This window comes from Grampus griseus, assembly GCF_964374135.1.
Source record: "Grampus griseus genome assembly, chromosome: 2".
Lineage (NCBI taxonomy): Eukaryota > Metazoa > Chordata > Mammalia > Artiodactyla > Delphinidae > Grampus > Grampus griseus.
In genome coordinates this window covers 74,090,592-74,105,777 of record NC_139018.1, presented here as the reverse complement: position 1 = coordinate 74,105,777, position 15,186 = coordinate 74,090,592, and the positions used below count along the sequence as shown (strand labels likewise).

Here is a 15,186-nt window from a genome sequence, read left to right as displayed (position 1 = left end):
GCCTTCTGAGAGAGATGCCGAGGCCCGTCACCTAGCGGCGGGTTCAGGCAATGCAAGAGAAGCCTCTTGAAAAAGATTCTGGGTACTGCGGCGTCCAGGAGCCAATACGTTCTCAGTTCGCTCAGTTAACTCCTTTTTTCCATTGGGTCTTTCTACCTGTCAATCAATCAGTTGCCGAGTTTTTACTGGCTTAGCTCCACTCATTCTACTCAATTTACTAATAACATGCTTCTTTCCAATAGCATCTTTACGTCGTTAAAGCTCCTCCTAAGTCTGACGAATTTAACCAGTTCTTCTATTCCATTGGCTGGACCCGGCCCCGCCTCTCGTACATCCTGTTCGGGGCGGAAGTGAGAGAGCCCTTATTCCTATTGGCTTAGGTTTGCAAGCGGCGGCGGCCTCTCGTCTATAAAGACAACGTCAGCACTCAGGAAGTACAGTTCCGGAAGGGGCGGGCTTTGTGAAGATGGCGGCGCCGGTGAGTGTAGTGTGTTTGCTTCTTCGGCTTGGTATTGTGGACGTTTGTTTTCTCCTCAGTGCCTCGAGGCAAATTATTGGGGCGAGGGAAGGGTGGTGATGGAAATAACTCCAGGGAGGCGCCCTCCCTTCCGCAGCGGGGCAAAAGCAGTAGTAGGGAGACGTGGCTGGATTTACCGCTCCTTTCGAGTGACCTGAGAGGCTGGCGGGCTCTGAGGCGAGGCTGCATGTGCACCGGAGTGGGAAGGCAGGAAGTCCGGGGTGTTTGAAGGAGAGAGGGGGCTTTTCCACCTCACATGTTCCGTCTTATAATCCTGAGGAAAGAATGTTTTTTTCTTTTCTCTCCCTTCCATAGGAGGTGCTGGAGTCAGACCTGCCAAATGCCGTAGCACTTTTGAAAAACCTTCAGGAGCAGGTGAGTAATGGCACCCCTTCGGAATAGATTAGTCACGAATCGGCTTTGACTTTGCCGCACCTCTAAACTTTCGTGATTTGGGGGCACATATTTGAATGACCAGATAACAGTAAGAGCAAAATGATATAATGAAAACCTTTTCAGGCTACAAGTCAGAGTAATTGATTTCTGCGTCCAAAGGAATACAGAAGACTCCAGAAAGAAAGCATCTGAATCAATTTTCTTTATTCTTAGAGCTAAGGAAACCGATGCCGAAAACGGTGACACGATTTGCCCTTTGGGTGCCTAGCTCATATACGTTTATATAGTTCTATGCATTGCAAGTTCAACCGGTACAAAGCTACAATGCCCCCATCACCACTGTCCCAGCCCCCAGCCCCTCCCCCTGGTTTGGTAAGATGGTCTCTTTAGCTTTAAGAAGAGGTGGAAAGGTTTCTCTACCTTTTGAAGAAGTATCAGAAGCCATCTCTCCTATATTTTCTCAGAACTGAAAAGATAGTGGTGTACTTTAGGCAGTGTTTCAGATAATTTTTAGGTGGCATTGTTTAGCTTTTGCACTTCACAGCTCACAGAGATAACTTGATGTATTCTAATCAGTAGTTTTATTTGGATTAATTTCAGGTGATGGCTGTCACTGCACAGGTGCAAGCTCTGACCAAAAAAGTTCAAGCTAAAGCCTATCCTACAGAGAAGGTAGGACATAACTGAAGAGTAAGCACCCCTTGACTTGATGTTCTCAACAATTCTTTCCATCGTAGACTTATTGAGTGTCTTGTATGTGCTTAGTGCTGGAGCTTTGAAGATGAATAAGATCCAGTTTCTGTGCTGAAGTCTAGTAGAGAAGGCAGGTGAAAGCAATAGGTATAAGCAGTAGCAGTCATGATGAGCGGCTGTGCGAGCTGAGGAGCAAGATTAAATATCAGGAAGCAGAGGGAATTAGCGGGGGCATCTCAGAGGGGTAACAGGATTGTGAGGAATAAATAGGAGTCAGAGGGATAGAAAGAAACAGCGTGTGCAAAGGCACAAAGACCTAAAAGCATGGTGATATTCTGGGAAAGGAGGTAAGTCGTGTAGTGTGCTTGGGTGTACATTTTGTGTGTGTGTTGGGGACAGGGAAGTAGTCACTCTGTGTGAAGAGCCTTGTAGGCCAACTGTATTTCATTTAATATAAAATGCTGTTAATTGGCGACGTATCACTGACTTACATTGAGTATACAATGTTGCTTGTTAATCTATGACATAATGCTAAGATACCATTGATTTAAAGATGTATCCTGACTTCAGAGATGTTAAAATATAAAAATGATGTCTATCTTAAAATTAAATATGGTAGTTTTCAAATTAAGGTCTTATAGAACCTTCTCAGGGACCATTGAGTGTGGGGCAGTATAGAAGGAGGTCTCTGGGGACTTCCCTGGCGGTCCAGTGGTTAAGACTTCGCCTTCCGATGCACGGGGTGTGTGTTCAATCCCTGGTCAGGGAGCTAAGGTCCCACGTGCCTCGCGGCCAAAAAACCAAAACATAAAACAGAAGTTTATTGTAACAAATTCAATAAAGACTTTAAAAATGGATCACTTCCAAAAAATCATTTAAAAAAAACAATGGTCTCTGGATCCCTCATACCTGCTTGAGCTGGAAAACTTGGGTGTTACCTGTTTTATGTATTGAGCTTTCGTCCTAAGATATCATTTAAGCAAAACATTCCATAGGTCAACAGAAATATGCAAATCATAGTAGGTTAATAAAAATCATTGAAGGATTTTTAAGCATGAGATTTACAGCGGATTGTGTTTTAAAAAGACACGAATTTTTTTTTAATTTTTTAATTTATTTTTGGCTGCGTTGGGTCTTCATTGTTGCGTGCGGGCTTTCTCTAATTGGGGCAAGCGGGGGCTACTCTTCATTGCAGTGCGCAGGCTTCTCACTGCGGTGGCTTCTCTTGTTGCTGAGCACGGGCTCTAGAGCGCGTGGGCTTCGGTAGTTGTGGCATGCAGGCTTAGTAGTTGTGGTGCACAGGCTTAGTTGCTCCACGGCATGTGGGATCTTCCTGGGTGAGGGGTCGAACCCATGTGCCCCCTGCATTGGCAGGCAGATTCTTAACCACCGAGCCACCAGGGAAGTCCCCGAATTTTTAATGTATCTTCTTTTTGCCTTTTCTTTCGCATCATTCATTTTCGTTCTTTTCTTATTTCTCATTTTTTAATCTTCGCTTTTTATTTTGTCTTTCTCTCATACGCTTGTAACCCATTACAACTTGACAATGCCCAAGCATGTCAGAAGAGCCTATTTCTCAAATGCTTGGCTATCTTTATTCTGTTATCATGCTTTGATCCATTTTAATGCCTTTTTGAGATGGGCTGTGCACGTGTATCTTAGATCACTATATATTTATTCACTGAACAGATATTTATTAACCTTCAGGATCAAAGACTTCTAGTAGGTGCTTTTTAGGCTACAAAGTACTTTCATATCTTATTTGAGCCTCATAATTACTTTTGGGGGTGGGAAGGAATTACTGTACATATTATAGATGAGGAGACAGAGGTCATGATTTACCCAATATTTGACTGCTAAATGCCTAATTCAAAACTTGAACTCAATTTGTCTGTCTTTAAATCCTTTGCTCATCCTCCTGTAGCATGCTAGTGTTGATCTCAAGAGCTTAGCATGTTGGTTTACAGATACCTAGGGCTTGGGTGTTGGAGTCAGGCTGAGTTTGAATCCCAGATGTACTCCTATTACTATGTAATCCTAGGCAGAGTATTTAATCTGTCTGAAATAGGTCTTCCGAGGGCTGTGGACTTTTTCATTTTCGTTTTATGCAGTCACGGTGACTTTTTTTTTTTTCGGTGACTTTTTTTTAATAACTATAGCTTAGGTCTGCCTACACACATGACTTTTTTTATTTAAAAGAATACACTTATAATTTATGATTTTCTGCCTGTAAGTATAATACTTTTTTTTTTTTTTTTTTTTTTTTTTTTGGCTGCCTTGGGTCTTTGTTGCTTCGTGCGGGCTTTCTCTAGTTGCGGCGAGCGGGGGCTACTCTTCATTGCGGTGCAAGGGCTTTTCATCGCAGTGGCTTCTCTTGTTGCAGAGCACAGGCTCTAGGCACGCTGGCTGCAGTAGTTGTGGCACATGGGCTTCAGTAGTTGTGCCTCGCGGGCTCTAGAGTGCAGGCTCAGTAGTTGTGGCGCACGGGCTTAGTTGCTCCGCGGCATGTGGGATCTTCCCAGACTAGGGCTCGAACCTGTGTCCCCTGCATTAGCAGGCGGATTCTTAACCACTGCGCCACCAGGGAAGCCCCTAATACACTTTTAATTTTAGAAAGTTTAGGAGATACATAAAATCACAAAGAAGAGAATTAAAAATCAGTGTAATCACCATTCTGAGATAATCACTGGGGTACATTTTTTATTTCGTTGATTGTAAAAGTAATATATGCTTGATGGGAAACCACTTTTTCAGTACAAGCACTCCGTTTCTTGCTTTTCTTCATCTCGATCCTCAGGGGTAGCAGTTGCTAATTATGTTATTTTCAGATATTTTTCTATACATATAAAATGTGTGTATTATACTTCTCACCTCCCCCCCTTAATTGGAACCACATTATTCACACTTTCTATACAGTGTAGAAAGTGTGTCGACATAAGTAAGTCCATGTCAGTATGTACAGGTCATTGTTTTTACCTATATCATATAATTCCATTGTATGGGGATAAAATCAGTGATTGTTTTGGTTAAATTAATTTAAAATTCATTACTGTATGGGGACATTTCTGATTGTCACAGCTTGGGGGATGGCATCAATGGATGGAGGCCAGGGATGCTGTGGAACATCCTTCAGTGCCCAGACAGCGCTCCACAGCAAAGAATTACCTGTCCCCCAAATGTCAATAGCTCTGAGTTTGAGAAACCTTGCTATGGTCATTTTGGGGGATACTTTATTGATTTTCCTGCTCTTATTGTCATACAGTAATTCTCTAAGCTGTGCTTCTGTTGTGTTAGCATAATTTTCTCTGTGGCCATTTTAGGTACAGCCACTTCCTTGAGACTACTCCAGATACCTTATATGAACTGCATGGAAAAAAATTTGAACTTGGAAAAAGTTATCGTGTTCTCCCTAGACTCTCCTCCTTATTCTGTGGTTAAAACTGAATTTGCATCTCTTACTGTTTGATTCAACTCAGGGTCTCAGCCTTTTGGAAGTGAAAGATCAGCTGTTGTTAATGTACCTTATGGATCTGAGCCATCTCATTCTGGACAAAGCCTCAGGAGGGTCTCTTCAGGGACATCCTGCAGTTTTGAGACTGGTGGAGATTCGCACGGTATGAGGCATTTGTCATCTTAGAGTTCTGCGTTTCTATATCCTGAACTCCAGGACTAACACAATAGCTCTCATTTAAGTGGGTGTTCTCATGTTTAAGGGAGGAAACCAAATGAAAAAAAGCATTTTTGTCTTCATTTGCTCTACTTTGTGCATATTTTAGGTGCTTTATCTGGCAACTTAACATAGGGACTTTTGGTGTATGCTTAATTTTGAGGAGGACATGTAATCCTATTTAACCACATTATAGGTTTTGGAAAAGCTTCGTCCTTTGGACCAAAAACTGAAGTATCAAATTGACAAACTGGTGAAGACGGCAGTGACAGGCAGCCTCAGTAAGTGGGGGAAGCTGTAAGGTTATGTGTGGGCCATTCACAAAGTTCCAGATCTTGTAAAATCTCTTGGGTCTTTTATTTTAGGTGAGAGTGACCCACTCCGTTTTAAGCCTCATCCCAGCAATATGATGAGCAAGGTAAGAGGTAGCATTATCCTGATTTTCCTCAGGAATCTAAGCCTGAATGAGCCTTGTAATGCTCCTGGATCTCCTGGGATTCTCTTATTACCGTTGATTCCCAGCTCGTGCCTTAGAATGTTGAATGTGAGATTCCCCTTTCTCCCTCTTGTTTGTATTCCCACCTTCCCAGAGTACTTCATCTTTGGATTTTCTTATCACTTGTTTGACTAACGCTTCCTAAGTTTGTGGACATTATGTTCCTTTTGTAGTTGAGCTCTGAGGATGAGGAGGAAGATGAAGCAGAGGAAGGCCAGTCTGGGGCTTCAGGGAAGAAATCTGGAAAAGGGACAGCTAAGAAGTATGTTCCACCACGCTTGGTTCCAGTGCATTACGGTATGAACTGTGGAGGCTGCTTCCTCAGCATGAATTGTGTTTCTCTTCTCTGTTCTGCGATAACCCTTGCTGATTTTTATCACATAGATGAAACAGAAGCTGAGCGGGAGAAGAAGCGCCTAGAACGAGCCAAGAGACGGGCATTGAGCAGTTCTGTCATTCGTGAACTAAAGGAGCAGTACTCAGATGCTCCAGAGGAAATCCGTGATGCTCGGCATCCTCATGTTACTCGGCAGAGCCAGGAGGATCAGCACAGGTCCGAGTCCTTGCAGTTAGAAATTGTTTTCTATGCTGTAGAGACTTGGCCTTTGAATGACGATGATTAAGTCTAATTCCAAGAGAACCCACATTATCTAGAAAGTGGAGTGCAAAATTTGGTGTGACGGTTTCTAAGAGTTAGCGGTTTGAAGTACAGAATAGGAACTAGCGGGGGAAATGTCTTTTTTCTTCCCCCAGGGGTTCAGGCTGAACAAGTGCTACATGGAGGAGAATATATGCAGTTCCACCTAGTAGGATTTTAAAGTTCTGTGTTTCACTATCACTGCTGTTTATTTTCTGCAGAAAGCAAGAAAGTCACGTTTTTATAATGGCATGGAGAGTGCTAGATAAGTTCAGGGAAGAAAAGTAGAAAAGCAGTTATAAGTTGAACACAGACTCATCAACTTTGCCCAGGTGTCCATCTCTGCAGTTGGTAGGTTTGAGTGAGAAGGTTCATGTAGAGGATCCTGTTTATGGAACTGGAATATAAAGAATTTCCTGTTATAGTTTAAGTATTCCTGTGGATGGGCTGTGAGTTCATCTCTGGGGAGGAGGGAAGTTCTAGTGCAGAGAACATTTCATTGAGTATTGAGCATTGAGTGTTGAGCACACAGTATCACCTCACTAAATACTATAGTGACTTGCTATGAAATTTCTTGAGAACTGTCTGAACGTGGAGTGAGTAAACACCTGGGCCCAGGTTCTTGGCTGCAACTTTCTGCCTCTATGGTCTGAGCATGCTGCAAGTGGTGTCTGTGTTTCTCTGGCAGGATTAACTATGAGGAGAGCATGATGGTGCGTTTAAGTGTCAGTAAGCGGGAGAAAGGACGGCGAAAACGAGCAAATGTCATGAGCTCACAAATTCATTCCCTCACGCACTTCAGTGACATCAGTGCTTTGACAGGAGGAACCCCTCATCTTGATGAGGTGAGGAAGTGATACAGTGATGGGAGGTGACCTTCATGCTTTCAGCTAAATGTATGTGGGCTTATTACCATGAGGAACTTGGGAAGGGACACTAAACTTGGAAGCTCACTGCCATTCCTTCCCTTCTCCATGTGTCTCCAGGATCAGAATTCTACTAAGAAGCGGAAGAAGATACCTAAGAAAGGTCAGAAGAAAAAAGGTTAGTGAATGACTAGGACTTGGGTGATCAAGTGCAGGATGGGGTTTACGAATTGGGATGCCAGCTCCGGATTTGCCATCCTAGGTTTTACCAACCTTTATAGTATCTCTTCCATACTGGGTGTTAATCTCTTTAGAGGTGGGCATTTATTTTTTTCTTTCCCAAGATGAAAATCAGCATCATTCACAAAAGAGATTTCTGGATTCTATTTCTGAAGGCCCCACAGTCCCTGTTCAGGTTTCCTTAAGTAAACTATGAAAGTGTCACTTGAAGGAACCATTATCCCATTTCAGTTTCTATCCTGCTTCTAGTCTTTTGTCCTGGGAGGATATAGAGAGTATTGCTGAGGGAACCCACTCCTATCGAGCCCTTCTCTCTAGATGTCCTTTTTTTCTGTCCCTTTGGCTTTTCCCAACTGTCCTTTGCCTCATTCTTGGTTTCCCTTCCTTTCAGGTTTTCGGAGGCGGCGGTGATTATGGGTGTACATATTTAATTTATTTTTTGTCATCCTGGGATACTTCTAATTTCACTGTATGTAGGTTTTTTCCTCGGAATTAATTATTTGCTCTGGACATGTGGAAAGATCTTTATTAATAAAATTGATTTTACTTATGAATTGAAGCCCCTTTTGCACATGTATTATATGACTGGAATCACTGGGTATGGGGTATTTTTGGTGAGAGGGTGATGGAAAAGGGAAGGATGAGGTTTTGGGGGGAATAAGAAAGTTTGGCTTTATATGGTTTTCTTTGATAATACATTTTCACCAGAAACTAAAAATTGGTTATTTAATCAAAAAATATTGAGAGATTAGAGTAGTATAATCCACTCTTTCAACCCCACGTTGCCCCAAGTTCCTGTATGATTTGTTATAATTATAATACAGATCATCTGAAATATATGGATTTTAAGATTTATTAATGTATCTTGCTGGCCACCAGGTGGCATTAGTGGCTTAGGAAACCTCCTTCGGTGCTTGACTATAATCAAAAGCTAGATAGAACCTTTTCTCATTACCAAGAGTTATTCTTGTCTCCACTTCTCTGAAAATTTTTCCTTTCTTTCTAAAATAGCATGGACGTAGGGCTGATCTTAGGTCAGTTATTGAGAGTTAGAGTTTATCTGGAGAGAACAGTAGAGTGAATGAGAGGAGTGTGAAGAATCAGTATAGTCTTGTGTTTTTCAGCCTCTTTGACCCTCTTTCAACAAAGTCTTCAGTTTACCAGTGAGCAAACGCCAGCCCTTTTACAAAGAGCTTGTGAAAGAATGCCAACAAGCAGGCAGACAGAAAATTCCTGAAGACCAAGAGAATGAAAACCCCTCAGTCATATCAGCCCAAGTCAGGAGACTGGTGGGAGTTACATATCTGAGATCTTGTATTCTGTTCAGAGAATGACTTCTGTTAGTGAGAGATCCCTCTGGCCTTGGATAATGTAGAAGGTGGAAAGAGGGACGGGAAGAGAGTTGAGTCTAGAAGTAATTCATTGGAGTTAATGATGTGTCATGGAGAGGGATATAATTTGGATCATTACATCAGTAAAACCTAGTTGATTATAAGTCCTATGAATTTGGACTTACACTGGTCTGCCCAGTTGGGGTGGGGGGGGGGTCTGTTTTCAGTCAGCTGTAGCTTGGTAGGAAGTAGTTAAGAGAGACAACCCAGTACTGTCTTCTGTTAACTCTGTGATCCTGGGCAAATCATGTGACATCACTGGCCTTTAATTTTCCTCAGCTGAAAAATAAATGTATTAGACTGAGTCTCTGAGATTTCCTCCAAACCAGAGAGCCTAGAGCTGTTTCTCATGGATGGTAACCAAGATGCGCTTACTCCTGGGGCCTCTGACTTAGTCCCTGGCAGATCTGAGTGACCCTGATGTGCCCAGAGCCCTCATACTTCCATCTCCTTGAGTGAATCTAAGCAAAGAGCCTCAAGAACATATTTAGAGATTCTTTTTCCTTTCTGGCTGAACTAACTGGACAAGAGGTTAGGACTACTACATTCTCTTTTTAGGACTAGCTATTGCATTTGCATCTAATTTATTAAGGATTTTTGGATTGTGGGAACTGCCAAGGAAAAGGAGATGCTCTTTTTTTAAAAAAGATCTTAACTTTGTGTTACATCCTGAGCTAAGTGCTTTATACTTAATCCTTGCAAAATATATGTTATCTCTATTTTACTAATGAGGAAACTGAGAAACTTAGGTTATTTATTTACCCAGGGTTACACGACTAATGAGTTAGAGAACCAGTGCTTGGGGAACACAGAGGATGGAGGACTGCCAAGTGTCCTGGGGTTCATGAACGTCTTCAGCATTTTGTTTTTCCTTTTTTTTTCCTTTAAAAATGTATTGGTAGGTAGTTTATGACCTGTAGCTCTCCCCTCTTTACTGCACCATTTCTGTTCAAGCCCTTGCCTTCAAAGAAACCACAAGTTCCAGACACTATTCTGGCCTTTTTGTATTATAGGAGTGAACTGAACAGACAAAAATCCCTGCCTTTGTGGACCTTATGTTAATTGAATCCAGTCTTTAATCTTAGGAAATCTTGTTATCCCTGGCCTTCTAGATGACAGGCGATATTTGAAAGAGGTTTCCAATAAAAAATGAGTAATCTTGAGAATATTTGCACCAGAGTCATCAAACAATGTTTAGAGTCCATTGTTGACAAAGTTTTGCGTGGATTCTCAACCTGTAAAACAGGCAAAGGCTAGGTTACTGTGGTTGAAGCGGGGATGAGGGGTCCTGGAGCTTCGAGTTCTCATGGCCCACTTTCCCCAGGATTTCTGAGGAGCTCCTAGGAACCTTTAGAACTCCATAGAATGTACTTTAAAACTCACTTTTACAGTAGTAGGGCAGGGCAACTGAGAAGATTTCAGGGTTTCTTTATGGCTGTCGTTTGCTATTCTTTCTCTCATTCCTATTCAGATTTAGTTCTCTCGTTGTTCAGACCACATGAATGTCAGATTTCATCAGTGCAGTGCTAACGGCAGATCACTTCCAACGTTCACTAAGTAATGTATATCGTTAGTGCTCATGGGCACTTGTTCAGTTTTATGTGATGGTAAGGAGAGTCTTAGGATTTATTATTACCTGTTTAATTAATTATATTTATTTATTTATGGCTGTGTTGGGTCTTCGTTGCTGTGCGCGGGCTTTCTCTAGTTGTGGTGAGCCGGGGCTACTCTTGCTTGTGGTGGCTGGGCTTCTCATTGCCGTGGCTTCTCTTCTTGTGGAGCACTGGCTCTAGGCGCCTGGGCTTCAGTAGTTGTGGCTCACGGGCTCTAGAGGGCAGGCTCAGTAGTTGTGGCGCACAGGCTTAGTTGCTCTGTGGCATGTGGGATCTTCCCGGACCAGGGCTCAAACCCGTGTCCCCTGCATTGGCAGGTGGATTCTTAACCACTGCGCCACCAGGGAAGCCCTGTTTTAATTTATTTAATCTGTCATTATTAAAAATGTGAAGGATCCTTCCTCCCTGGAAGTACAACAAATACCACGGATCACATTTCTCTCTCCCCTCCATCTGCAGAGCTTTTGCATTCTCTCTGTCATTCTTTCTACCCCATCCCCCCACCCCCCAGGTCTGTTTGACTGGTGGGGGAACCCTTCCCTTTCCCTCTCAGAGCTTGGTGGCTCCCTGGGGGTTTTTAATGATGGTTGGGAGTTCCGAGGAAGCAGCTGAGTAAGGGGCATCCATTGCCCCAGGGAGGGAGCTGTACTCCAGCATCCAGTGGGGAAAGGAAATCACTTGGAAATAAAGAGAAAATCTTTTCTCCAGTACTGATAAGCCTTAGTATTGTCATCTGAGGGGGTGGAAGAGGGTTTGATCAAGGCCTTTTTTGTCTCTGAAGCTTTGTTTTGTTATGATTTTATGAAGGCTTGGGCAACTGTCTGTCAGGAGTTCACAGCAGTCTTCATGGCTACTGTATTAGAAAAACATGTTTATGAGGGAAGGATGACTCAATTATGTGCATTTTCAGCACCATGGAGAGTTCAAGCTTTCTCATCTTGTTCCTTGCCTTGGGTTGGTGGAAGGTACAGAGCTAAACCAATCCATAGAGCTGCCTGGTGTAGACCTGCCCTTACGCATAGCGCAGTTTATCTGTTCCATCTCCATTTCTGATTGGTATGGATTGAGTGTGAGTCAGCAGCAGTCCTGAGTATCCCCATCCTCCCTGGGATCTATTAGGTGTGTAAACCTCTGATTCATGTTGAGACTTATCCAAGGATTTGGCTAATTTGACTGAGTCATATGAATGAAATACTGCCTTCTGCTCTATTGGTAACATCATTCATATTGTGATGCACGAGGTTTTTAACAGCCCATGAGAAAAACTCTGTCCGTCCCCTGCTCTTCTTTGCCTTCAGACCCTTGAGGAGACTGAAAGTTGCTTTTTCATTCCTTGGGCTTGGCCTCTTTTTCTGCCTCTGCATGGAGAAAGGCATCATTGATCTGGCTCTCTGCCCAGTCTTGCTTTTGTATTTCTTTGATCTCATTGTTCAGAGGGTCTCAGAGAAGCCCCAAGAGCCATGCCTTTGCATGTTTAAGCTATTGATGCTTTTGAAATAACAGAGCGTTGCTGTGTAAGAAGTGTATTAAAGGTCTGTCTCAAACAAATTTGGGTCAATAGGTGGCAGTAGTCACCTAGTCCCGAGGCCCTGACACCCCCTGAGTACAAGCACATTTAATGGCCGTTATATTTAAGGTTGTGAGAAAGGAGGTCACATTGAAATAAAAATGGGGGAAAAGCAGTCCCTTTTGGTGGGATCTGGGAAATGCTGAGCTGTGCTGGGTTACTTCTGTGGAGGTGTTGTATGTCAGCTGTGAAGGGCACTGGCAGGAAAGAGCGGGGCCTCAGATTGGGCGATACCTAGGTGGGTACTAGAGCTTCTGAGAGCTGGAGTGAGACTGTGTTAAATGAGGACTTGTGCTGAAAGGATAGAGTCTAGGGTTGGGGGAGTAGAGAGAGGGAGAGAGGTGGAGGAGGGAGGGGCAGGGCTGTATGAAGGGACCATGGAAAGGGTGGGCTCTGATGGGGAGGACTGCAGTTAGAGGGGGAGGGGTAGGCTGCTGCAATACTGAGCCTATCTAATGGAGGAAGGGGCCAGGGAGATATTGGTCTGTGCTGAGCTGCATTGGCTCCCCTCCCCCACACTTCCCAAGGAGCCAGAGCAATGCTGGCAAATCTGTCTTCATGTATTTATTATTATTAAAAATGTGAAGGATCCTTCCTCCCAGGAAGCACAACAAATACCACTGATCACATTTCTCTCTCCCCTCCATCTGCAGAGCTTTTGCATTCTCTCTCTCTCCTTCCCACCCTACCCCCCACGCCCACCCCCCAGGTCTGTTTGTTGGGGGGGGCCCTTCCCTTTCCTTCTCAGAGCTTGGTGGCTCCCTGGGGGTTTCTAATGATGGTTGGGAATTTCAAGGCAATGCTGGGAGGAAGCAGCTGAGTGAGGGGCATCCATTGCCCCAGGGAGGGAGCTATACTCCAGCATCCCGTGGGGAAAGGAAATCACTTGGAAATAAAGAGAAAATCCTTCCTCCAGCTAATGAAAGAAGAAGCAGGCGCACACATGCCTTTCAGTACCTGGCATTCCTCCCCTTCCTTACCCTTCTCTTTTCTACTACCTGAATTCTGAGAGGGAAACCCCCTTGGAATGGAAAAAGCCAGGAGTTCTCTGTCCCCCTCCCTTACCTTGTTAAATCACTGTCTTCCCAGGAGAGCCATATAGAATTTAGTCTTCTAGCCCGCATGTTGTGTTACTGAGAGGCTTGAAGGGCAGAAGCCATGACTTCTCCCTCCCCACCTGCACCCCAGGCTCCCGTGCCCAGGCGGGGGCCTCTTTTGTTGCTGTCTGTAACCCTCCGCCATGCCCATAGGTGGTGCTGCTGTTGCTCTGCATGTAGGGTCCTCCCCAGCACCGGTCCTCCCCTCCCCTGGCGCCCTCCCCCTTTCTCCAGCCCTCTACTGCCTGATTGTTATTCCACCAACGTCTCCTCTACTGTTCCCTTTCTCAAATTAATTTTGTGGCGCTCTTTTTTCCGCAGTGCCATCTTCTTCCCCTCCCCCTTGCTCCAGCTCCCTTGCTTTCTCTGTCTCTATTTCTCTCTCTCTGTCTGTGGGATTTCCATCTCACTCCCCTATCTAAAATCTACAGTCTTCCTTACTTCCCTTTTTTTTCTTTATCTCTTCTGCCATTGGCATCTTTCTGATGACTCGTAATTAAAAGGGGCCATGGGTGAGAGTGAGTTAGAAGAGGACAGGGTTGGGGAACTCAGGGGTCAGTGTTAAGGGCTAGGTGAAGAGAAGGCCGAGGCTCTGGGGAGAATGAGTGGAGAAGGGAAAGTACACATATCCTTTGCTGTCCAAGTCTATTCAGTGTCTGGATTTTAGATAGAGTTCAGCTGACAAGGGACCTGGTGTTACCTGAACCTGTAGAATTTAGTTCCACTTGCTGGGAAAATGGAAGATGGAGAGTCACAAGAATTCAGATAATAAGGGCTTCATCCCAAAACTTTTGGTTTAGATTGCTAAGGATAGCTGTGCTTTTGTTATCCTGTGTTTTGTAGAATCTGGAGGAAAACCATGCCCTAAAACCTGTCCTGTGGTCCCTTAGGAAATGTCCTGTTTTTGATCTTTTGAGTCCTCAAATGGTCCTTGCCAGGGCAGCTGTGACGCCTACTTGGTGGGTACCCTGGCCCCCTGGTCACTACTGAGCACAATTCTGGCTGTAGAACCTCCTTTTTCTCTTGGGACTACTTCCTCCTCCTATCATTCCATGTCTCCTTTATCTCAGCCAAGTTCATGGGGTTCCCCACTCAGCCATAGCTCCCTTTATTTGTTTAGTCCTTCCAGAATATAACCCCAGTTCACCAGAGAGTACCCTTGCTCTTGCTCTTGCCCCACCTTGCTTCTTAACTTTATCTGGAAACTGCTCATTCATTGTGTTGACTACTACAACCCCTCAGCTAACTCAGCAGTGTTGTTGGTTGTAAAGTTACCCAGTTTCTAGGATGGCTAATTTTCCTCTTATTGAATTACTTTTGTGGATTAATAGCATCCTGGTAACTCCCTGGATAATAGTGCGGAGTCTTCGCCTTGTGTATGGCCTAGGAATTGCCCACAAGATGGATGGTGTGGCCTCTTTCTTTCATTCCCTGGTGAGAGGAGATCTTCCTTAGCATAAATGGCAGCCTCAGAATGACTGGCTTCCATTTTCCTTGCTGTGTGAGTCAAGGCTGACTCCTAGACTATGGAGAGAGGCAGCGCCCTGGAAAGAGCCACAGTGCAAAACACCACATCCTTCACTTTATTACCTGAGCCTTGGAGGTACCTATGGAAACCTCTCTTTTGCCTGCCTCTCCTGCTGTCTTAAGGTGTGTATATTGGTGGAGACAAATGGGCCAGTGGCTGCTTTGTTTCCTCAGCTTATTTTCCTGCTGTCCTTTTCAGAGACCTCTCATCCTATTCGGGGGACTCTAGTTAGGGTCGTGGACTCATGTAACTTAGAAACCTGTTAAGGTCTCTCTCTCTCTTTTTTTTTTTTTTTTTTTGTCCACGCCGCACAGCTTGTGGGATGGGATCTTTGTTCCCTGACCAGGGATTGAACCCGGGCTCCCAGCAGTGGAAGCGCTGAGTCCTAACCACTGGACTGTCAGGGAATTCCCAAGCAAGGCTCAGTAAATATTTGTTGCCTGAATGGTAGGGACTTTTCAGCTTTAGTACCTTCTAC

At 44.1% G+C, this 15,186-nt stretch overlaps 1 protein-coding gene across 2 annotated transcripts; it reads left to right on the top strand.

Moving 5' to 3' along the window:
• Positions 1-429: 429 nt before the first annotated feature.
• NGDN (neuroguidin) lies at positions 430-8,036 on the top strand (the record flags this gene model as incomplete). 2 transcript variants are annotated; one of them, XM_082649622.1, is made up of 11 exons in its annotated part: positions 457-478; positions 833-892; positions 1,514-1,585; positions 5,083-5,220; positions 5,470-5,554; positions 5,639-5,691; positions 5,943-6,066; positions 6,154-6,322; positions 7,095-7,251; positions 7,393-7,450; positions 7,904-8,036. In XM_082649622.1, the coding sequence occupies exons 1-11, from the start codon at positions 467-469 to the stop codon at positions 7,921-7,923; spliced, it is 948 nt and encodes a 315-aa protein (XP_082505748.1). In that variant the 5' UTR covers positions 457-466. The 2 variants fall into 2 exon arrangements, with proteins under 2 accessions (XP_082505749.1, XP_082505748.1); XM_082649623.1 differs by lacking the exon at positions 7,904-8,036 and having other exon boundaries at positions 430-478; positions 7,393-7,455.
• Positions 8,037-15,186: the final 7,150 nt, after the last annotated feature.